The 25650-nt window shown below is 38.3% G+C and overlaps 1 protein-coding gene across 1 annotated transcript in view; it reads right to left on the bottom strand.

The window, feature by feature from the left end:
- The window catches only part of LOC118821634 (adenylate cyclase type 9-like), a 72530-nt gene extending 47656 nt beyond the window's left edge, over positions 1 to 24874 (bottom strand). The window contains exon 1 of the mRNA XM_036590340.1: positions 23056 to 24874. Coding sequence (XP_036446233.1) covers positions 23056 to 24874 — 1819 coding nt within the window. The remainder of the gene's footprint in view (positions 1 to 23055) is intronic.
- Between the last annotated feature and the right edge of the window lie 776 nt (positions 24875 to 25650).

The raw sequence follows: 25650 nt of genomic DNA, 5'->3' as shown, positions 1-25650 counted from the left end.
AATTTACTGACCTGTTATCTAGTTTAATAACAATCTCGAATAAAGTAATAATTGTTGGAGATTTTAATATCCACATAGACAAACCACAGGATCCGCTAAGTAAGGCATTCATATCTATTTTAGACTGTTTTGGCTTCACTCAAAATATTATGGGGCCTACTCATTACCGTAACCACACTCTAGACTTAATATTGACCTTAGGTATAGACATTAAGCATTTGGCCATCCTTCCTCAGACCACAGCAGTGTCAGACCACTACTTAATCTCATATGAAATCAGTTTTAGTCGTAATATATGTCCATCCACACGCTATAGTGTTAAACGTACTATAACATCGTCTACACCCAATAGCTTTATTAAAAACCTTCCAGATCTTTCGTCCTTAATTAGTTGTCCGTCTGAACCCAATGAATTAGATATACTGACTAAATGTTTGGAAGACACTTTTCGCTCCACTTTAGATAATGTGGCTCCATTAAAAAGTAAAAGAATACGGTAGAAAAGGCTCGCTCCATGGTACAATGACCATACTCGAGCTATGAAACAGACTGTTAGGCGATTAGAGCATAAATGGCGTCAGACTAAACTTGAGGTTTTCCATTCTGCCTGGAAGGAGAGTCTTATAGACTACAGAAAAGCACTAAAGTCAGCACGTTCAGCCTATCTCTCGTCATTGATTGGAAATAACAAGAATAATCCTAGGCTACTATTCAGTACTATCTCTAAATTAACTAATAATCAAGCAGCTACTGAAGCCCAGATACGATCAGCCTACAGCAGCATTGACTTCATGAACTTCTTCAATAATAAAATTGAATTGATTAGGCACAAAATTCAAAATGCGCAGCATTGCAGTACAGCGTCCTATAAACCTAATCTAGATCTAGAGTGCAGTATAACCACTACAGAGACGCTGGAGTCTTTTACTTTACTCCAACAAACAGCTCGTCCAAATTATTTCTTCTACAAAAACAACAACTTGTATACTAGATCCTATTCCTACAGGTTTACTTAAAGATGTTTTGCCAGAAATAACTAAGCCCTTTCTAATTATAATAAACTCTTCTCTCAGCCTTGGGTATGTTCCAAAATCTCTTAAATTAGGTGTAATTAAACCCTTAATAAAGAAACCTAGTCTTGACCCCTCTGAGCTATCAAACTATAGACCTATTTCAAATCTTCCCTTTTTATCAAAATTTTTTAGAGAAAGCAGTGGCAAAACAATTATGCTCCCATCTGCATAGGAGTGATATATATGAAAAATTTCAGTCTGGCTTCAGGCCTCACCATAGTACCGAAACAGTGTTAGTGACAATTGTAAATGATCTTTTATTATCCGCTGACAAAGGAAACATATCCTTACTGGTTTTACTCGATCTTAGTGCAGCATTTGACACAATAGACCATTCTATTAGACAGGCTTGAGAAACTAGTAGGAGTGACAGGTAAAGCTCTTTCGTGGTTCAAATCTTACCTTAGTGATCACTATGAGTTTGTTAATGTAAATGGTGAACCATCAGCTCTCACAAGAGTAAAGTATGGTGTTCCACAGGGCTCTGTCTTAGGACCCATGTTATTTACCTTATATATGCTACCACTAGGTACCATCATTAGAAAACATGGCATCAGTTTCCACTGCTATGCCGATGATACACAATTATATATTTCAGCTAAACCAGAGGACAAAACTGAACTTAATAAGATAGAGGACTGTGTAAAAGACATTAAAGACTGGATGTCAAGCAACTTCCTTTTACTAAATTCGGACAAAACAGAAGTTCTTCTTCTTGGTCCAAAAGCTGCTAGGGATAATCTGCCTACGTTTACTCTTAATCTCGATAGTTTCTCAATTGCACCAGGCACATCTGTAAAAAGTCTTGGTGTCACGATTGATCCCTGTCTGGCCTTCGATCAGCATATTACCAATATTACCAGAATAGCTTTCCTCCACCTGCGTAACATCGCTAAATTAAGAAATGCACTGTCGCTGCAGGATGCAGAAACTTTAGTTCACGCCTTCATCACGTCCAGGTTAGATTACTGTAACGCTCTGCTTTCTGGTTGTTCCAGCCAAAACCTTAACAAGCTTCAGTTAGTCCAGAACGCTGCAGCCAGAGTTCTCACCAAAACCAGGAAATTCGACCACATTAGCCCAATTTTGTGTACCTTACATTGGTTGCCAGTTAAATTCCGCATTGAGTACAAAATTCTTCTGCTGACGTATAAAGCTCTGAATGGCCTTGCTCCTCAGTACCTCAGTGACCTTATTTCCTACTATCAACCGACACGCCCACTTAGATCACAAGGTGCTGCTCATTATTAGTACCCAGAATAAATAAAGTTACGTCAGGGGGAAGAGCCTTTTCATACAAAGCCCCCCAGCTTTGGAATAACCTACCAGTCTGTGTTCGGGACTCAGACACAGCCTCTATCTTTAAGTCTAGGCTAAAAACTTACCTGTTTAGTCGAGCCTTTGGTTAATTTGTTTTTCTAACTATGTCCCTCTCATCTAGACAGGGTCTTTTTGTCGTATTTCTTGTTTCATAAAGTGCCAAATGCTTTCAGTGGGTGACATGTCTGGAGTGCAGGCAAGCCAGTTTAGTACCCTAACTTTTTTACTGGTGCTCAACCTTAGTCCTGGGGTACCCGCTGTCCTGCACATTTTAGTTTATCCCAGCTCCCAAAACAAGTCACAAAGGAACAACAAGCTGAGTAGTTGAATCAGTTGTGTTGGGAGCAGGGAAACCCACTCAACTAAGAGCCATGAAGAGATTTAGACCAATATAGAAAAAGTGAACATAAAATAAAGTGGGGGATATTCCAGTTATTTTAATTAACATTTAAATTTTATTTACACAGAGAAGTCAATACAGTCATAAAAGTATTAGTATTACCTAGCCATACATGGTGATTAAATTTGACTGTACATGATTTACTGTTACTTTGAGGTTATGCTAATGCATTTCTCCTTCATACAAAAAAAAAAAAATGCATTATATGTAGCACTTACCCAAAGGAGTATGCTATGAAGTTCATTTTAAGGAATAGTTTGGCAAAAAAGTCACACAAGCAGTCATTCAGACAAGACATGTTTGGTGTAAAATTTTTGCTTCTTTGGTTTTGAACTGGAGCTATTATGGGGCAAATGTTGCTAACAAACAGTGCAAGTAAATAGTATATGAAATTATTTCCACAAGAACATTCCCAAAACTCTCAACCTGCTCAAATCGCATCCAGGTCTCAACTCAGACAAGTTAATGTGGTTTCGACCATCTTAATGCTTAGTATGAACTACAAAAGACATTCTCCATGTAGCTAAAAAAGGGGGAGCCATTAAGGACAAATGGAATAAATTCTCTCAATAAGCCTTGGATGGACTACAATACTTTTAAATAGAGTTGCACTGACACCGACACTGGCCCCTAAACACAGTATTGGTATCTGCGATCAGGATACTTGTAGCTATGACCAACACCATGAAGCAATTTCTGATGTGCATGCGCAAAAAATTAATTGTTCGTGGCAAATTCTGCAAGACCAGTATATCTTTTTTCCCAAGATGGTCTATCCACAGCAGCTGAAAAATTTGCAGCTGCCTTAATTGGTAAGCAATGTAAAACTGCTTTGGCAAACAGACTGATATACTTTGCTGCCAAAACCTTGAAAGTGAAATTTCAGTTGGAACAGGAATGCAATACTGGTTCTTATTATGGTTATTTTTTATGAATATGGTTCTTATTACTAATTATATGACAGTTAATACTAATTACAAAATAGGTTAGTCTAAAGCATCAGTCAGTCAGTCAGGTAAATTAAAATTAACATGTATTTATGCTTCATTCTATTAAAAAAAAAATAGGTTTCACAATTACATGAGTTTCTCGCTCACATTGATCTCAACCCACAATAGAACAGTAACATCATCAATTTTTTTTGGACAGATGTCAAAAGGTCCTTGTGAATGTAGCCTATACAAAGACAGAGAAAAAGCAAACAGCGCTTACTCCAGATTCATGTCTTTGAGGTGTCATACATAAAAGTTTACTTGGTACAGCTGTAGATTTTACAATATCCCACTAGAGACCTTCCTTCTAACGGTCAGGTGTAATATGATCACCACATACACAGATTTGCATGATAAAATTACTGAATGTCTCTTGTTAGTTTGTGGTTCACTGCCAAGAGTCACAGTTTGCATGTGTCTGCATGAGTAAGAAAATGGTGGTAAAGTCCCAGTGCACTAGGGCCGCTCCATTATGCCAAAAATCATAATCACAATTATTTTGGTAATTTCCTTGAACATGAAATATAATTAAACTGAAAAACATACATATTCATATAAAACAAGATGAATAAGATCAAAATAAATAAGATCAACTATGTTTAAGGGCACTTCCACAACCTACTAACAATTACAAAAAATATGTTAAAATAATAAATTAAAATAAATTAGACCTAAATAGATTGAAGAGATGAGTTTGGGCTTTTAAGCACTGTAAAGGAAAGGGGTGCGCTGGATTTACAACACAAGACAAAACGAGAGCATCAATGTGCAATGGAATGCGGCACAATAATAATTTTATCTCGATCATCTTGTTTTCATAATTGTTAGAAGCCAAAATCGTAATTGAAAATAAAACTGATTAATCACCCAGCCCTTCAGAGTACCTTTAAATTTTATTTGTTCTGTTTTTGCAAAATGGATTGTAACATCTAATTTTCATTTTTCAGCATGCAATTTCTGGCTGTCTTACATTAAGCAAACCTTAGGCATTAATATGCAAACACTATGTACCTCCATAGTGACAAGCCCCTGCGCTACATCCTCCTGGAGTTTGAAAGCACAATAGTACTGGAAAGCAGGACATTATGCAGATGGTACACTATATTGCCAAAAGTATTCACTCACCCATCCAAATCATTGGATTCAGGTGTTCCAATCGCTTCCATAGACACAGGTGTATAAAACCAAGCACCTAGGCATGCAGACTGCTTCTACAAAGATTTGTGAAAGAATGGGTTGCTCTCAGGAGCAACAAGTCCAGTCGTGAATTTCCTCGCTACTAAATATTCCACAGTCAACTGTCAGTGGTATTATAACAAATTAGAAGCGATTGGGAATGACAGCCACAGAGTGGTAGCCCACGTAAAATGACAGAGCGTGGTCATCGGATGCTGAGGCGCATAGTGCGCAGAGGTCGCCAACTTTCTGCAGAGTCAATCACTACAGACCTCCAAACTTCACGTGGCCTTCAGATTAGCTCAAGAACAGTGCGTAGAGAGCTTCATGGAATGGGTTTCCATGGCCGAGCAGCTGCATCCAAGCCTTACATCACCAAGCGCAATGCAAAGCGTTGAATGCAGTGGTGTAAAGCACCGCCACTGTACTCCAGAGCAGTGAAGACAGGTTCTCTGGAGTGACGAATCATGCTTCTCTGTCTGGCAATCCGATGGACGAGTCTGGGTTTGGCAGTTGCCAGGAGAATGGTACTTGTCTGACTGCATTGTGCCAAGTGTAAAGTTTGGTGGAGGGGGGATTATGGTATGGGGTTGTTTTTCAGGAGTTGGGCTCGGCCCCTTAGTTCCAGTGAAAGGAACTCTTAATCAGCAGACCAAGAGATTTTGGACAATTTCATGCTCCCAACTTTGTGGGAACAGTTTGGGGATGGCCCCTTCCTGTTCCAACATGACTGCGCACCAGTGCACAAAGCAAGGTCCATAAAGACATGGATGAGCAAGTTTGGTGTGGAAGAACTTGACTGGCCTGACTTCAACCCGATAGAACACCTTTGAGATGAATTAGAGCGGAGACTGCGAGCCAGGCCTTCTCATCCAACATCAGTGTCTGACCTCACAAATACACTTCTGGAGGAATGGTCAAAAATTCCCATAAACACACTCCTAAACCTTGTGGAAAGCCTTCCCAGAAGAGTTGAAGCTGTTATAGCTGCAAAGGGTGGGCCGACATCATATTAAACCCTATGGATTAAGAATGGGATGTCACTCAAGTTCATATGCGTGTGAAGGCAGACGAGCGAATACTTCTGGCAATATAGTGTATGTAGTTCCAATTAGGGCTTAGAACCAAAAGGCGTGTTAAGTGACATTTCACCAATTTTACAGGAGGGCCAAAACAAAAAATGACCATAATTTGATCTGACTTTGTGTACTTATTTCAGCCTTTAACAATTAAATTTTATACACACATGAATGACAGTCTACTTAATGAACAATATTTTATCATGCATTCAAAAAAAATTTTTTCTACATTAAGTGACATTTTTAATTCCATTCTGAATATAAAACATGGGCGCATCTGGTGACAATATGAACACAACACATATATATGTAAAGAAAGAGAGAGAGAGAGAGTGTGAGAAAGATATCCATTTCACTCAAAATGTCACTTGCGTCCCATTGGTTCTAAGCTCTCAAATTTTAGCTTGCGTGTGTAAATAAGGTCTGTTCATACCATTTTACCAAATTCTTTTTTTTTCTAAACCAGTTTACGTAGGGTGAATTTGTGAAAACTGTTTTTGAGACATTTTACTTTGTGTTTTTTAGCATCATAAGCCTAACAGCTCCAGTTCTAAACTAAAGAAGCAAAACTTGACACCAAACATGTTTTGGCTGATCAACTGCTTTTGGGGTAAATAGAAAATCATGTAAATTTAAGTTTTCAACAAACTGTTCCTTTAGCTAGGTGTATACTGCAATGACAGGGAACAGTAACAGACGGCGACCCTCACAAGCTGTCCTGTTGGGCAACTATATATGTGCCATGACTCCTTCTTGGTTTGAACATCTTTTGAACATTAGGTATTTGACTAACAAATACAATACAAAGAAACAGAGAAATGTTCCAGGAAGCCTGTATCCTGTTTGAGAGGTATATTCTCCCCTTTTTCTTTTTTATGCTCAGAACCTCTTGCAGACAAATACCCAGTCCTACTAGCCATTAGAATATTATTTTCTACATTTCAGCTGCAGAAAAGATCATGAAAGGAATGAGAACACCAGGAGACAACATTTTTTTACAGCACATAGTCCTTGAAAATATCAAAGCACACTGCTTATCATTATGATGGAAAATGGTGGCTAGGGTCCAATATTAGATGATAATGGTAACGTCTTTGTAAATGTTATGCCTCCTCTTTATTTAGAGACATAGCTGTCCCTGTTCTGAAAAAAGCTTAATGCAAATGAAAAAAAAGAAAATATGGGGTTAAAAGAGCCTTTGCAATTAATTTTTTGTGATGAAATTTTGAACTCAGGATGTAGCCTCACATTTATCCATGCAGAAATGAATCATTCATAGGTTTAAATACTACATAAAAACTAAATTTTGCAAAGACAATTTTGAAAACTGATTAAAATGGGTGTTGCCCTTGGGCATCTTCCAGGTATTTCACAATTACATTGGTCTTTAATGAACATCTACTGCATAAAACCATGAAGCAAATGACCTTGCTACTGTTCTTTAACATCCCCTCCAAAATGTGCCATTTCACTTTCATTTATTATTAGTACTGTCTTTTATCACATGCTATGTGTGATCTGGAAATTTATGCTTTCACATCTTTGCCATCATCCAAGTTTTGTTTTCAAGACACCACCGCACATGCACAGTTAGAACCCGGAGGAGGTCTTTCGCTCTCACACTGTGCAAGTGCACTTTAAGTCGATTGTGTAATTGTATTTTATTGTCCATTCTTTTAAATCTGTTTCAGTGAGGCACAGCATCTCCGTGTACATTCCTTTCAAAGACAACATAACAAATGTTGAAACTGAAAAATGTTATTGTTTTTTGAAAAATACATGCCCATTTTGAATTTGATACCAACAACACGTTCCAAAAAAGTTGGGACGGGGGATGTTTACCACTGTGTTTTATCTTCTTTTAACAGCACTCTGTAAGTGTTTGGGAACTGAGGAGACCGACTGCTGCAGTTTTGAAAGTGAAATGTTTTCCTGTTCTTGTTTGATATAGGATTTCAGCTGCTCATCAGTTCGGGGTCTTATTTTTCATTTCATAATGCACCAAATGCTTCAGTGACTTTTAATATGGAGCAATGCTGTTGTAATACATGCAGAATGTGGTTTGGCATTGTCTTGCTGATATAAACAAGGCCTTCCCTGAAAAAGATGTCATCTGGATGGCAGCATATGTTGCCAAAAAATGTATATATCATTCAGCATTAATGGTGCCTTCACAGGTGTGCACATCACCCATGGCATGTGCACTAATGCACCCCTATACCATCATGAATACTGGCTTTTGAACTGTGCACTGATAACAAGCCAAGTGGTCTTTAGCCCAGAGGACACAGTTTCCATGATTTCCAAAAAGAATTTCAGATTTATATTTGGCGGACCACAGGACACTTTTCCACTTCACCTCAGTCCATTTTAAATGGGCTTGAGCCCAAAGAAGATGGTGGCATTTCTGGATCCTGTTTATATATGATTTCTTCTTCGCATTTTAGAGTTTTAACTTGCATTTGTGGATGCAGTGATGAACTGTTTTTACAGACAGTGGTTTTCAGAAGTGTTTCTGAGCCCATTCAGTGATTTCCTCTACAGAATCATATCTGTTTTAATGCAGTGCTGCCTCAGATCATTGCCAGCAAATACTGGTTTTTGTCTTTGTCCCTTGCATACAGAGATTTCTTAAGATTCTCTGAATCTTTTAATGTTATTATGTATCTTAGATTATGAAAAGCAAAAGTTATTTGCTATTTTATGTTGAGAAACATTATTCTTGAATTGTTGCACTATTTGATCGTGCAGTCTTTCACAGAGTGGTGAACCCCTCCTCATCTTTACTTCTGAAAGATTCAGGCTCTCTGGGATGCTCTTTTATACTCAATCATGTTACTGACCTGTTGCCAATTAACCACCAGGTGTTTTTTTAGCATTACACAACTTTACCAGCCTTTTTGTTGCCCCTGTCCCAACTTTTCATGTTGTTGGCATCAAATTTAAAATGGACATATATTTTTCAAAAAACAATAAGATGTCTCAGATTCAATGTTTGATATGTTGACTTCGTACTGTTTTCAATTAAATATAGGGTTTAAGTGAGTTGCATATCATTGCATTTTGTTTTTATTTACATTTTACACAGCGTCCCAACTTTTTTGGAAATGGGTTTGTAGTTTCCTTAATGTTTACATTAATGTTAATTTAAATGTTACTCCTCATTTGAAATGTACAGCAAGAGTTAGTCGACAGCCTTCTGTAGCTAACGTTACATTTCCAATTGAAGAATTAACTTTGGTTTTAATGATACACTTCATTAATGACATTTTTTGTTATTTTCTATTGTAATAAGCCAAAGTGGCAGCACCAGTGGAGGTGACCAAATCAATCAAGGTCCTTGCAGAACTAGCCGGCAGCATTAAAGCCATTCAGTTTGTTACTGACGGGCAGGCAAAAACCATGAAGGTGGCTTGTGTGGTGTGCAAAGGTAAGTAACTTAATTGTAGGAAGTGGTTATTTTAGTGTCAATTAGGCATTTAATGTTTGTTGGCAGTTTTTCCAACATGCATACTTGACACACATATTAATTATTATGTTCAATTTAATTAAGACATGTTCTCAAGCATAAAGGGCCGGTGTGACTACAGGCTTTTATTCCAGTCAAGCAGAAGCACACCTGATTCCACTGATTTAATCAGCTAGTCTCAATATTTAAACAGATATGTGCTTCTGCTTGGTAGGAATGAAAACCTGCAGCTCCACCAGCTCTTTGTGGATATGTAACCCCTTCTATATACCCTTAAATTTAAATACAGCAGAAGGTAACAGGAATGCCTTTAACTCAAAAAGGTTATTAATAGGTAGGTTAGAAGAACTGAATTAGAAGAACAAAGGTCTGGTTCTTACCTTCTTTGTCTATTTTAGGGATTTGTTAAATTCCATCATAAGCACACTTGATTAAATTTAAAGAACAGTTAATGAAGGATTGTTTATCTAAACCAGGCAGTGAATTGTAATTACAAATACAATGATTTGTCAAGGACAAAATTGGAAATGGTTAATCTAATAAAACTGACATAAAATCAAATTGTATATTAGTATTTATTCTAGTGATGGTGTGTTTATTCCAGATAAAAAAAGCTTTCAATATGATATTCTCAGGTGGTCCAAAATTATATCAGGTACTTTTTCAAAGCATCTTGACATATGTCTTCTTTGTCTGTATCTAAGGGAAAAAAGTCTACAGCAAATGATTACAATTTTGTCAGTGAAGAGCCTACTTCCTTTTGGTACTGATCTGCTGCAACTGGGGCATCTGGTAGGAGATCTACTGAAAGTTTTGTGTGGCAGCCATGTCTACCTAAAACATTTGGTATTCCTTTCCCTGGGATGGATGTTTGTAATAGGATTTTGACAGTAATTTCTTCTTAATATACAAAGATTATAATGTATTTTATAAGATGTGCCAAAGTAAGAAACTAACATTTAATTGGACTCATTCACCTGGAATCTTTTGTGCATTCCATGCTTGGACTACCCTGGTAAGTCCAAGATGGGCAACACGGCAAAACAGGTTAGACATGCAGTATCTGGTCACATTATCTTCCATGTCTAGTTCATCTTTGTCCATTAACTGAATTAGAGCCTCCTTGACTGGGTAATTAACCCGATTATTTACTTCTGGCCACATTCTCTCAACTATGTGGTTCTGTTGGAGGAAAATTTTACTTTATGTCAAATAAACATTAACAAAATAACAACAATACTATTGGTATAAACAAAATAATAAACTTCACATCACATCAGGGCCCAGGCTTCTCTGAGTAGGAGTATTGATCTAGGATCTGTTTCTGTCAGTAAAGTCATAGTAAATAAGAGAGAAATCTGATCCCAGATCAGCACTCCTACACTGAAATGCTTTGTGAATACAGGCCCAGAACTAAATGAATGTGCTGTAGATGTGGGAATGCTTTGGACACAACCAAAATCACCTTTGTTGACTGAGTTTGCAGATAAAGAAGTTGTGATTGATTGTGTCTGTAGTTCACAAGATATTCTTACATTAAAAGTGGCAGATAAAATTCTTTCCCATTATCAACTCATACTTGGTCCCATAATCTACAGGACAGAACTGCACGTCTGCAAAAAAACAGGGACAATATTTCTCAATGGGATTAATAAATCTATTGCAACTTTAACTGACACAGTTTTTAAGTCCATGGTATGAAATGGTTGTGGTTAGTACAGTGAGCCTGTTGCATTGTTTATGTCAATTTGTAACCAAATGATGGCCAATTACCTGTAGACTTTTCCATATGAGATTATTCTTGACAGGCATTGTAGAATACCCTACAATTTTGCTGTTGAATCCATTAACTGCAAGTACGTGGGTCACCCCAAACATCCCAAACTTTTCCTTTTGATCCAAATGGATTTTGTGCCCCACATACTCAGCACTGTAAGGCACAGGATTGAGATTTCTTGCACCCTGAGTGAGAAACAATGAGAAAGTGTCACAGGCCTTTTTTCAGGAGATGAGAGCAAAAAAGGTTACAGATCCAGGCTTACAAATATTATATTATTATATGAGTTTATGTCTAGTTAATCATTTTCACTTGATTATGAGAACTGTTATTAAAACACTGCATTAACAGTAATATCACACTCAGACTTAACACACAAACACAGGCACTAAATGTCGTGCTTACTGCAGTGATTTATGCTTGCCTATTCATGAATAAAACGTAAGACTAGGGGGTTTATCCATATTATAGCAACCTGAGAATTTCAGCCGGCACTGATTTCCAAACATACACACTATATGCAAATAAGTTAAAACCAACTTCTAAACGGTGAATGGCTATAAAATCTTTTGCTTATTTGCCACATTGTCATGTGGAAATAATATGAAAAGGCATGAGTCTTATATTTGTGTCTAGTCAGTCTTTCTTTGTTTCCTATGTGGTCATTGGGGACACTGGATAACATCAGTCTGGCACCTCACCTGGCACTGTGTCTGATGTGTAGCTCGCAATATTCTTCCCATTCTTACTTCTGATGCATGAAGACCTTTAGATGACAGACATTCTGTCATTAATTTGTGGCCAAAAGTTGGCCCCGTCTACGTAAAGGAATGAAAGAATTAGCTGAAATAGACGTGACAGAACAACACGGGCCTCTTCATAAGTAAAGCTTTATGGAACCAAGAAAAGAACAATTATAGCCTGTTTATACCTCTCACACAGCAGTGGCAACAGCCAACTCAACATGTTCATTTGTGACTGTCCTCTTCATCAAACCAGCTCTTTTTTGGACACTCCTTTCAGATGCATCACTCTGAACTTCTTCAGAAAGTAAACAATGCACTACTTCGGCGTCAGCCGGTCTGCTTTCTGACATACTACGGATAAGCTCATGGTAGGCGTTGGGTGCTGGAGTACCCATGTTCTTAAGACTCTTCTCAAAGTTTGCATTTTGAATGAAGAAAACGTTTGCTGTAAATTAAAGTTTAAAAGTCAAGTTTAATCCATATTTCACATTGCCCTTCTTTCCTTGTACACTTGCCCCCCAAAAATGTTTATGCTTGGGAATGCAGATAAGTAGTGAAGGGGGTGCCTGGGAAATGCTACTGACATGGTGAAAATGACCTTGCTGCAAAATTGAGTTAGTTAGTAAGTAAGCAGTAAGTAAAGTTAGTAAGTTTCCTGGAGAATGTGGAAAGGTAGGACACTTGAAAAGAAAACAGTTATAAAAGTGACACTAAAGAGGAAAAACAAACTACATCAGAGAGAAAAACGGTACTAAGAGGACAAATTATTTAGAAGAAGTGACAGGAAAGTCTTCCCAATGCACAGTATAGTCAATTCAATGTACAGCAAATACTCAGTCACACTTAACAGTGAATGGTAGTCCTGTAAAATTCAAGATAGACATAGGCTGAAGTCAGTGGCATCTAGGGGCAGCAGCCAACTCACCAATAAAACTACACACAAACCTGATCCAAACACAAGTGCACCCCATCAATGAAATCACAAATTATCGTAACGTGATGCAGGAGTTAGTGGAAATGGAGACAGGAATATGAATAAATTGATAACGACATTACATCTTACCAAACCTTGTTATACAGCATCGCATTACAAATCCAGAGTTATATAGCAGTGTACGATCATTGTGGTCTGGTACATATCCAACTACATAGCCAAAGCAACATATCAGAGCACGGAAACACATGCTTCCCAGGCATTACAACTAACACGACTTGTAATAATGCAAAATGACTCACCAATGATGTCCACTGCTTGAAAAGAAAAGATGCACGACGATCTTTCATCTGGGCAAACTTGTCAAAAACTTCTCTCTCAAAGTCCACCAATCCATGAATGAATTCAAATGATAACATCGAGTGTTTTTTAGCTGCTCACTTGATCAGACGAAGGCTGACTTGCCGGCCCCATGCTCACTAAACAAAGGCTGTTAGTAGAAGCAGGTAGCCTACTGGCATTTACACAACAGGTACAGGAAGATATGAATAAAATATGGGTTAATGAGATTTGCAAATCATTGCATTCTCTTTTTATTTATATTTATTTACATTTTACACAGCATCCCAACTTTTTTGGAATTGGGATTGTAATAATAATAATAATAATAATAATAATAATAAATACACATCAATATCCTAGGAATCAGCAATCTTAAAGAGACCTGATTAGGAAACTTTCACACACCATCTACTACTCAGGCCATGAATAACAAAGAAGAAATGTACTGGCTTTCATCATCAATAAGGACGTGAACAAGACCAGTTTTGAATACAATTATACAATAATGCAATTTAATGACTGACCGACTGATGTTAATCTGAATTCATGCATAACCATTGAACATTACAGTCATACAAGTTTGTGCCCCAACAACAGCGACAAGTGAAGATGATTTTATGATTTTTTAAATGAAACTGATGAGACCTACAAACAGGACATACTGTTGGTGATGGAAGACTGGAATAATAGGTTGAAAATACAGGAGGGAAACACAGTTACTTTCATTTTATTACTAATAAATTTTTTAAGCAACCAAGACAGCTTCTTTACATCTAGACACAAGGGCGTAGGAGTGAGTGTGACGGGGAGAAGGGGGTGGGGGTATCTGCCAACGACAGTCACAGAGATAAATAGCTGCTTGAAAACAATTCTGAAGAGGCTTGGGAGAAACTAAGCATATATTATTTTTGTGTATTGATCTAAGAAACTGGCATTGAACATTACGGAGACACTCGAAGAAGCATTTACTTATGTTCCCTGATAAAGCTGAAATCACCTTCTCATACTCATATTTCCCGGTCCACCTTAAATGGTGCGGCAGTTATTAGCGCCAGAATGTAACTACAGCACAATTTAAGGTGGAACAGGCATTCGAACAAGAAGCTGGTGATCAGGAAGCTGACTTCAACCTTATTGTTCTCTGTGGCTTAAACCAGGCCATTATGTGATATTTACTGTCCTGTTTCACGGTTACAACTATTTTGTATTTTTATTTTATGCTATAAAGTTGGCTTGAATTCCCAAGCTAATGGTGAGGCTAATGACACTGCATTCACTTAAGATGGAAACATGAAGGTAAACAAAAGGGCAAAATTAAATGTTTTGAACATTTCAGATGTCCTAAGGTAAACTAGCATTACCCCACCGAGAAACGAATAGGGCTTAAAGCTATTCTTGACAAAACTAAACAAAACAAAAGACGTTGTGTCCTGTGATGGTTTTATTTATCTTTTTTTGGTGGCATTATGCTGAAATGACACAAAACAATCTACGTTAAGGTTAACACTGAGGTGGTTCTAGGGTTACAAGACTGAGACAAGACATTGCGGCTGCGTCCCAAACAACACACTTTAAAACTTTACATACAACACTACTGAAAGCACTTCTAACGGTGGTGTATTTTTTTTTTTATATACTATTTGGTGTAGCAGTATGCAGTTAGGGACGCAGCCAGAGGCTAACATTACTTGACGTTTCAGGGTGTTTTCTTTGACAACTTGAGTATAAGCTAATGTTAAGGGTAGCTAACCCAAACCCTCCTAATAGGCTACTGTAACAAGAAGTTACACACAAGCAATTTTCATAGCTAAAATCAGCTGCTGTTGCTATTAAGCTAACCTCACTACCAACCAGACTCCAACAAGGCGAATGCTAAGGCCAGTGAAGCTGGAGATTAGAGGATATTCAAACACAGCATTTTAGGCAAAAGCTCTTTATTTTTGAACAGGCAACTCAACACAAGCCTTAACAACCAAACACACAAGGTAGCATGAAATGGGAAGACTGTCTGATTTGCAGTCAAAACATGTTCCCCCATGGAATAATTTTTGAGTGGAACAAATGCAGCTGTTTTCAGCATAGCCCCCAGTTCCTACGCCTATTCCCTCCGAAGGAGTTCACCAAAACCAAATAGACTGTATTCTTTGCACCAGGGGATGGAACAGCACCATTTAAATTGCACAGACATGGCCTGAAACTGATTGCAGAACAGATCACCAACTTCTGAAGTGCAAGCTTCAAATGAAGCAGAGACAGAAAAACAAAAACAAAAACATTTCCAAAATATGATTTGGAGAACACAGCAAAAACTGATTTCAGATGCTGGACATAGCTGAAAGACAAACAGGAGAGTTACTCAAGAGTTCATTACAAAAACTAATCAAACAAATTAAAATGGATGACTAATGATTCAGTGGAAATTGCAACAATGTGAAGAGATGTTTCAAGAGAACTACACCATTACAGGCCTGCGTTAGGAGTGGTTGAACAGCAAAAATGTCAATGTCCTATAATGGCCAAGTCCAATCCAATTGAGAATCTGTGGCCTTGTGCTTGGTATCACTGTCCTACTAAAACATAAGATGTTGCCCAAGCTTTAGTTTTTTAAAAGACTAAAGCAGGTTGTCTTGCAGTATGTCAATGTATTTTGTACCCTCCATCTGTCCTTGAATTTTAACAAGATGCCTAGTGACCACTGAGGAAAAGCATTTCCAGAACATGATGCTGCTGCCCCCACACTTCACTGTAGGGATAGTGTTCGTTGAGGAATAGACACTGTTTGTGCTTAAATAGTGTTTTAAATTTGGCCAAAAAGCTCTTTTTTGTCTCATCTGACCACAAAACCATATCTCACATTTTAGCTGGGTCCAAGCGTGCGTTGACGTTTTTTATTCTGTAATGGCTTCTTTCTAGCCACTCTCCCATACAGGCAAGTTGTATGCAGAGCTCTGGATATCATTGAGTGGTGCACCTTCACTTCAGTCTCAGCCACTTAACTCCTTCAGAGTGATTGTTGACCTGTGGCATCTCCCACAAGCCCGCTTCTTGCTCTGATGCTGAGTTTTGAGGGACAAAACTCAGTGCCTGAGTGGTATGATGTCACTTCCATTTTCAAAATAAAACTTTTTTTTTCATGAATCACAGTTAGAATTATGCTTGTGTATCTATGCCATTCTTTACATGTACAGTTAAAAGAGACTACAGGAACAGTGGTCAGATGCCTTGGGGGGAGAAAACAACAACAAAAGTAAGTTTCCATGGAAAGTCCATACCCTGGAAGCAGCATGATGAGAAAGGATGATGAGATGTGTGTTTGGCTGAGGAGGAGGCTCTTTGTACTGTGCCATCTGTATGAACACAAAGACCTCATGAATGAGCCCTTTTTAAAGGCAATGCATTGAACTTTGCATTTCTAAAATAGAAAAGAGTAAAAAGTGTGAATGCTGTGCCTTACTGGCATCCACATTATACACTGATTATCTACCAATCGCTTGTCTTATTAATATCACATATTACAATTTATGGTTAAGCCAGTAGTTTAATATGCAAAGTATTACAGTTAGGAAGCTGCATGCATTATAGTACAAATAATATATTTTTAAAAGATCACACATGAATATTATATGTCTAATAAATGTCCAAGTACTATACTTGTGGATATTAAAATATCTCTACAGCCAATTTCTATTGTGTCTCTAAGAAAAGACTTCATAAACAGATTCACCTGAGCCAGATTCACCTGTGATCAATCATGCTTACATACTCACTGTGAATTAACCATTAATCCATCAAGAACAACAAACCTCTGCCACAGCCATAATATTACTTTGCCCTAAAAGTTCAAGTTATTGAAAAAGAATGACCAGTGATTAAAATGGGAAAGTGACCTAGACTTACAAGCCTTGTTCAGCTATCAATTCAAAAAGAGTTTCAGTCATCAATTTGAAATGAAGCACACTGCAAAACGGTGTTTAGAACAAAAAAGAACAAATCACTTTTAGTATTGCTTGTTGAAAAGTTCTGCACTGTGAAAAGAATAATACTGAGCAACACTGTGCGCTTTTCTAAGAGGGGGTGTTCTGGTTGTCCCCTGCAGCTGTGGCACCCCCATGGCCATACACCATTGTTGCTGCACTGCATAGCATTGAGAAGGTATGATACATTATTAAGCCTCTCAAATATGTTACTTTTCTATCTATTCTCACTGTTCCCAACTCACCCCACCCTTCTATCTGACTCATAGTGTACCTTAGTGACAACTGGCACCAACTACTGCAGCAATCATGGCCATGTATAAATATATCCTTTTGTTCAACTGGCTAGCCTGGAACTGCAGCAAGAGCCAAGCTGAATGACTGCATCCTGAGGGCTACTGACAGAGCATGTTCTATTTTATCCTCTTCCATTTTCACAGAGAAGCACACTTCCATGCTCATTTCCACACTCCTTAGAACGCTAGCTGTTCCTTTCCTTGTGAAGGTCAGGGCTTGCCATATTATTAGCCTTTGTAGCAAGCACTTTGGGCACAAACAGGGCTGCAGAGATCAATGCAGAGGGAAATACATGCTTAATCATTAAACTCTATTTTAACACACATTGATTTGGCTATTAGCTAAAAATTTATACTATAGTATGCAGAAGCAATATTGACAGTGCATTAAAATAATAACGAGATAATAAAAGATGTACTGCATAAGGACCAATGTGAAGAAAATACTAAATATTAATTAGTGTCTATTTTTTTCACTGAGCACTGAATACAATGTTACCAAAGGACAGAGATCTGATAGTAACTGTAGATTTCCCTTTAAAAAGGTTTAAGATGCACTGCCTTGCCAAAAGACACCTCTTCATATTAGTGGGTTTGGATATGTCAGCCACAACCATTGCTAGTAGTTGAATTAAATCATACAATCACATGGATAAGCAATCTCCATAGATACTGGCAGTACCAAGCGGTTCTCATATAAGTACTCGGATAAGATACTTAGATAAGCATCACTATACTTACATATTCAAAATGAATCATAAAACTTGTCGTGCCTCAATGGCACAGCAACCTTTCACTTCAAGTTTTACACTGAGCATTTTTCTTATTGACTGATTATTTTAAGCGCTTCCACACATGTGAAGGAAGGCAATGCAGTTTGTTGCACACTGGGGTGAGGTGACATGACATAGATGCCCATCATGAATTTATTTTTAACATGTTTCATTTATTAACAATGACTTTACTGATAAAAATGTATTGTCATTTAGGAAAATCTTCTAAATAGTGAAACAAACACCAACATAACAAATTGTCAAGTATAAAGATTACTTGGGCCAGCCCTAGGTGCCACCTCTACAGCAAGTCAGTATATCAAATTTCTAATAAAAAATCATATATCCTTCATTTTGTTTAGTACTTGGCTATTTTTTTTTTTAAATAAAGCTTTTGGGTCTTTTCTCAAGCTCTCAGGGAAAACTACCTACGCACTCAGAAAAACACCTATATTTGTTCTTTTTGCATGACAACCAATTCAGTCCTATTGTATATTGAGAAGACACTATACATATATTTTTTTGCCTCTTTTATGCCACTAATGCAGACAGAATGAGTGGTGCAAAGTGAGAGGAGAGCAGCACTTTGGGGAGTGAAGATGGGGAGAGGTGGGGTTCTCACTTGCTCCAAGATTGCTTTCATACCAAGACTGCTTTCATACCACTCCATCCTACAAGCACAACGTGCCACATTCATCATGACTCAAGTGTTGAGAAGAATGGTGATTCTTCTTCAGAATTCTCCTTGGTGACAGCAAGGGTCAAAATTTAAAATTCAGCAGATAATTAGGAGCTAAAGTTAAACCAAATAGCAAATTGTACTTGAGTCAACTTTAGCTCCTCATTATCTGCTGAGTTTTTAATTTTGACCCTTGCTGTCACCAAGGAGAATTCTGAAGAAGAATCACCATTCTCAGGAGCAGATTATAGTCACTTATTACACTTACAGAGTAGTTTTAGACACCTTTAAAAGTTGGTTTAGTTTTTACATATATGATTTGTCAAAAGCTTTCAAATGGTGGTGGAAAACTGTGTACATTAATATGTACAAATATGTTTTGATATGTGTACATTATCAATTGATGCACTTAAGACAAGCAGTTACCACTTTGGTTTTGTCTGAAATCGATGTAGAACCTATCAATTTATGTGGACTGTCCACTGAGATTATTATTAAGCAATGGTAAGCAATAGGTTTTTAAACAAACAAGTCTCATACCTAAAAGCAATACACTTTTAAACAATACTTACATTGGCATAGGTGTTTAACTCAAGTACCTGAATCTTTCTATAACAATTCCTTCTTTTAATGGATTTTATTCTCAAAGTGCAAAAGAATGCTTAATTTTCCTGTTAAAATCACTAAATTTTTCTCTTGGAAAACCAAGCCTCCAGACCTCTCAACAGGGGCTGGTTTCTGAACTTTCTCACCTTTTTCACTGCTCACAAGCCTGCATATCTGAATATGGTAGTTGTTTGTCATTATTATTATTATTATTATTATTATTATCATTATTAGCCTTATGATCAGATGTTTTACCACAACTGCCACTGAATGTAAAATATGCTGAATAATATATGGAATGAGCTATATCAGTAGTGTAGTTGATGCTTAATAAAGTGTTCCCTTAACAACAAATGTGTTTAGAGATAATTATAAAGCTCTTTGAATTTGAATGGCCCCATTATGGCCCCTCCTTAAAAAATACTAGAATCGCCAGTGGATGGGACACTGAGTGAGTTTTCTTTTGTGTGTGAGCAGTGGGTGAGCTGGTTTAAGAATTCTAAAGACTATGAGTCATGGTTCAAATTAGTGTTTTAAGCAGTCCATCAAAGGATAAGCACATGCAAATGCAAAATTTGATAAAATCCAGTTTCACTTCAGACACCTGAAAATCTCACTGCAGTCACCACACCTAAGTCGATAACCCCATTCAGCTATCACCATTTTTTATGTAGCCAATTTTTTTTCATAGCCTAGAGCCACAGAATGGCTTAATCTGGCTCACTATGAAATTCCAAACTGCATCTGGAAGCCTAGTCAGCACAAGAACTGTTCAGGAGCTTCACGTGTTGGGTTCTCAACGTAGAGCAGCTTCACACAAGCCTAAGATCCATAAAACAATGGCAAGCATTGACTGAAGTGGTTTAGAGCACACCCTCTGGAGCACTCTATAGCAGTGTAAGTGTGATCTCTGGAGCAGTGAATCACACTACACCATCTAGCAGTTTGTCAGACAAACCTAGACAAATCTAGACTCTAGGTGGATGCCAGGAGAATGCTGCCTGCTTGAAGGCACTTTGCCTGTGAGGTCTGGTGGAGGAGAAAATATTGTACTGGGGCCATATTACAGTAACTTCCTATCTTTTTGTCTTAAGATCTGACAGGTCAAGATAAATTTTTTTCACAAATTTGTATTACAGAAGCATATCTTAATTTCGGAATCTTATCTTACAGCATCTTATCTCAAGTTAGGAAATCTTAAAGTACTCCATGGAAGTCGACAATCAACTGTCATGTCTGTTACTTATTAATAGCCCTAGTACCTACCATAAATGTAAACACGTAATCAAAATCAACGCTGGCTATTGTTACCAAGGACAGTTGTCCATTCTGTTCATCAGAGCGTCGCCATTCCCCAGTTTCAGTTTCCCCAAATGCTTTAGCTGACCATACTAACGTTATTCCTACATGTTCAGCTCTGTCTCCTCATTATTTGCCATCACTGTAATATTTTAAATGATGAGTTTTCATCAACATTAACAACCTTTTTCAGTGTGGATAGATGTAACGTCATTATGCCAGTTATAGTAAACTATGCTGCCTGTTACTGCAAAAAATGATAGAAACGGTTAAAACAGAAGTTAAGACACCTCTAGGGTTGTCTTATAGTTAGGACAGAATTTAGGTTATTTAGTTATTTAGTATTTAGTTATGTTTCTGTCATACTGTTTTCTTATCTGGAGTTGGGATGAGATTATGAACTTCAGAACTGTTGCTCTGTAATAGCTTCTGTCTTAAATTCGGTGCTAACTGAAGTTGTTGTGGTGACTAACCAGATAAGATTTCAGACTTAAGCAGTTTCTGTAATACAGCCTCTGGGGCTGTTTTTTAATAGTTTGGGCTGTGTCCCTTATTTCCAGTGAAGGGAAATCCTACAGCAAAGAGATTTTTGCACTGCCAGAAATAAGAGAAAAAAATCCCATACTCAAGCAAAAGTAAGAGTATTTTCCAACAAACAACCTGAAGTACAAAAAAACTACTTAAGTATTGAGGTAGTTATAGAAGTGCAGAGGAAGTTCTTAGTATATCCAGCATCAATCAGTATTAGAAATGAAGTTTGTTAATTGCTGTTACTCTTTCTGATGCACTCTTGGTCAAAAATAAAATGATAAACATCAAAAGGTCAGAGAAAATTGCAAAGCAGCACAGATACTTTTACCAACACAACAGAATGAAATGAAAACAGAAGCAATGAATCAGTAACTAAATGTGAGTAACTAAATATAACTGAGTAAAAAGATAATTCTTTTCTCTCAAATGCTTTGTAAAGGTAAAAGATTTTTTATAAAAAAAAAAACTCAGGAAAATACAAAACCATTGAAATTTTACTTCTGTGTATGTAACTGTAACAAGTTATGACCCACCTCTGTGCACTGCTGGGAGAAAAAGAAATTCATGATTTTGTCATTTTCACAGCACCTTTTAGCTGGTGTGAAAAAATGGTCTATACACTCCTCATACAAAAACAGCTCTTATTCCCCACCACACAAACACTCAACACAACAATACCCAACAGGGCCCACATACGGTAATTTTTCGAGACACAGTGGCAAAAGATATGCATTACACCAAGTGGTCTGAGCAGCAGGAAAATTTAGCAGATGTAGTGGAAAAAAGGTTATGTCTTGTTATGCAATAACTTATGAAAAATGTTGGAAAAACACTGGAGAAATGTAAGTTGTTACTTCTGGTATGTCTAAGAAACATGTATCCAATCCAACAACCAATTATTACAGCTTGTCATTTATTTTAGCTTGCAAGTGCAGAAAAAAGAACTATACACTGCAACAGACATAGTTTAATTCAGAGTAGGGAAATCAAGGACAGCAAAGAAAGTAAAACAGCAATATTCAGGATAGTAGGGCAGTTACTACTTGATGGCAGGATAGATGAAGAGAAGTAGGGAGACACAACCTTGAGTGTGCCTCATTATATCCACAACACAAAGGGTAGCTCAGAAAACTCACCTACCTTCATCCCCACACAGACAAGATTTTTCTATCATGTCCACTCCAATTCCTGGAACAGCTAGTTTATTCCTACTGTCCCCAGTAGAGATGATATAATGGACATCACAGAACATGCAAACATCACAGGAGCACACAGGCTGTAAATTGAGCTAATAATATGCTAAATCCACCTACACGGGATTACCATATCTAGACATATAAAATTAATTTGATTGGCAAAGAAAAATGAAAATGATTTCCAGTTGACTCTCTGGTGTACACATGGCCATAGTGAATGACTTTGTATTATCTGTATCCAGAACATGTCTTAGATATACCGTTGCTTTCCAAGTGTAAACATAGATTTCAGAAGAAAAAAAAAAATTAAATACTAAAATTGAGAAAACATAATTTAGACCCAGGTAGAAATCCGTAATCCTTTATCACAATTCATTCAAACCAGTCTCTTACCTTTCAGCTGATCTGCAACCACACTCTGGCCAATCCTTTCTGTGATCCTCCCATCTTCCCGCACATACCGGTCATCCAGGAATTTTGCAGTGGCCTGTGACAGATGGACCTTCCCAGCAACACCCAGCTGTTCCATTAAGTTAGCAAGGTTGACGTCGTTGGACCAGACATCAAACTTGAAGCGCTTTATTCCCAGGATGCCACAAAGCACAGTGCCTGTGTGGACACCCACACGCATGTTAACCATCTCCTTTTTCTCCTGACAGAATTGCTCAATGGCCTGGATCATCCCTAGCCCCATCTCTATGCAGCAGTAGGCATGGTCGGGCCGGGGCTCAGGGCAGCCGGCCACACAGTAGTAACAGTCCCCTAATGTGCTTATCTTCTCGCAACATGTTAGTTCGCACAGGTGGTCAAAGCGGCCAAACAAGTCATTTAAGAGACCAACCAGGGCATGTGCTGTCTTATTTGCACTCATCTTGGTGAAGCCGACTATATCAGCAAAAAGGATGCTGACTGGCTCCATGCGTTTCATGTTGAAGGGTCGGAAAATTATCTGGCCACGGGGAATGGACGTCTTCTTGTGCTTGGTGCCCCTGGGGCTGGAGACAGATGCCAGGGCAGTACCTGTTGAGTAGCGCTTAACTGTGTTTTCATCCTCATCACTCTGTTTCATAAGCTCATTTGCCACCCTGCGAGGCATCACAGAGTGGATCATTCGCTCTTTGAGTGCTTTTTCCACTTCCAAATCTTTCCCGTGCATGATGGCCTGGCCCACCTTGAGGAAAGTGCTGCGGGATCGCACCTCAGACATGATGAAAAGATGGATGCCAGTAATATGAGCACACAAGTGTAAAAGGGCTTTGGCAGGGGCCAACCAGTGAAGGGTTTCCCAGTCAGCAGCCTGATCCTCGCTGGGATGGTTCCATTTATTTTTATGGATTAAGTGCATCCAACCTAGTGATTCGAACAAAACGGAGTACAGCAAACCCAGCAGCACTGAGGCATAGAGACGAACATGAAGGACACTATAGAGCAACATAAGCACCTCCATGCCAAGGGAGAAGGTGCCTACCGGAGACAAGCATGTGGCCAAAAAACTTCCGTGAGAGGCAGTGTCTAGGGTAAGGTTCTTGCCCTCAATGCCATTTAAGTCCTCTGCATCATTTCCATCTCCTAATGTCAAAGCGTATAAGTCCCTGAAGCCCGATGTTTGGGTCTGTGGCACTAGAGTGAGAGTAAATGTCACTATAATGAGCAGGAGTGAGGCCTGATCGTAGCAGTGGGCATAGTGTCGGGTGAAAGTGAAGAGGAACAGAAGAAAACAGAAAAACAGGAAGGAGGCTGTGGGCACTAAGAAGGTGATATAGTCACATCGATCAGCATTGGCACTAAAGTACACCCCCCAAAGGAGACTAGCCACAGCTAAGTAGAAGAGCACACAGCGGAAGTGCCTCTGTGTCTGGGGAAAGCAGTGCTTACGACACGCATCCTCAAGAATACTGGAATCAAACTTCGGGTTCCAGAATGGCCCAACTGACCTCTCAAATAGCTGGGGCATTTTCCTCTGATTTCGTAGGCTTCTGACAGCTGGCCTACGAATGCCAGACTCACCTGAACTACAGCTGGAGGAAATGCTATACTTGCAATATTTGGATCCTCCTACAAAACCGCACATTGTGTTGGAGCCCAAGCTCTCAGAGCAGCGCTGCTGTTTTGGCTGTTTGATACTGCTGATTCGTACACACACTGCACCATCCCCACTGGAGTCATAGCACACCTCACTGTTGTGTAGCTGAAGATGGTGTGGAGAAGCCATGCTGATGGTTTTAACCAATTGGGTTCTCCAGTTAGGAGCCAATTTCAGAAAATTAAAAATAAATACATGAAAAAGAGGAAAACACACAGCTCAGATGAACAGCCTGTGATACTTATACAGACAGTTGCAGTTTAAATAGTTCCTTATGCCACCTCATGACGTCAGCAGATGTATTCCACAACTTTTCCTTGTTATGACTCAAAGTTCTTCTAAAGCCAAAATTAAAAAACTCCTATGTCTTCCTAAGGTTAACCAAACACTTTTCCACACGGCCAAAGACATCTTAAATAAAGTGTCTTTCTGTACAGTTCTGAGATGTCAAGGCTTGTCTACATCTGTTAGCTTCAACCTTGAGTTTTTATAAGTCTTTTATGACACAATGTAGAATGAAATAGGCAAAAACATCCGATACGACATAAAAATCTTATTATTAAACAATATTATTACTTCCGCAGTTGCTTACTGAGAACCATTCTTCCTGCTGAATGTGTGGAAGCGAAACACTTCTGTAAAGAACCCGGTTACCTTTTTATCCTTCATGCACTGAATGGGGCCGATTCAGTCTTCCCTCAACAGAGACCCGACCTTTACTGAATCCACATTCCATATCCAAAGATCTAGGAATCCAGAGCAAGGATGCATATTATCTTCAATACAAAAGAGCGCTTACGTTTTTGTGACACTGTCGGCTTAAAAAAAACACAAAAATCGTAAATGTCAACATATGCCAATTCTTTCGCCTGAAATAAACAATTTATGGGGTTCTGAATTCTGAA

The sequence above is a fragment of the Colossoma macropomum genome, unplaced genomic scaffold (assembly GCF_904425465.1).
Source record: "Colossoma macropomum unplaced genomic scaffold, Colossoma_macropomum, whole genome shotgun sequence".
Lineage (NCBI taxonomy): Eukaryota > Metazoa > Chordata > Actinopteri > Characiformes > Serrasalmidae > Colossoma > Colossoma macropomum.
Note: the sequence above shows the minus strand (reverse complement) of the source record. Positions and strands in the feature narration are given on the sequence as shown.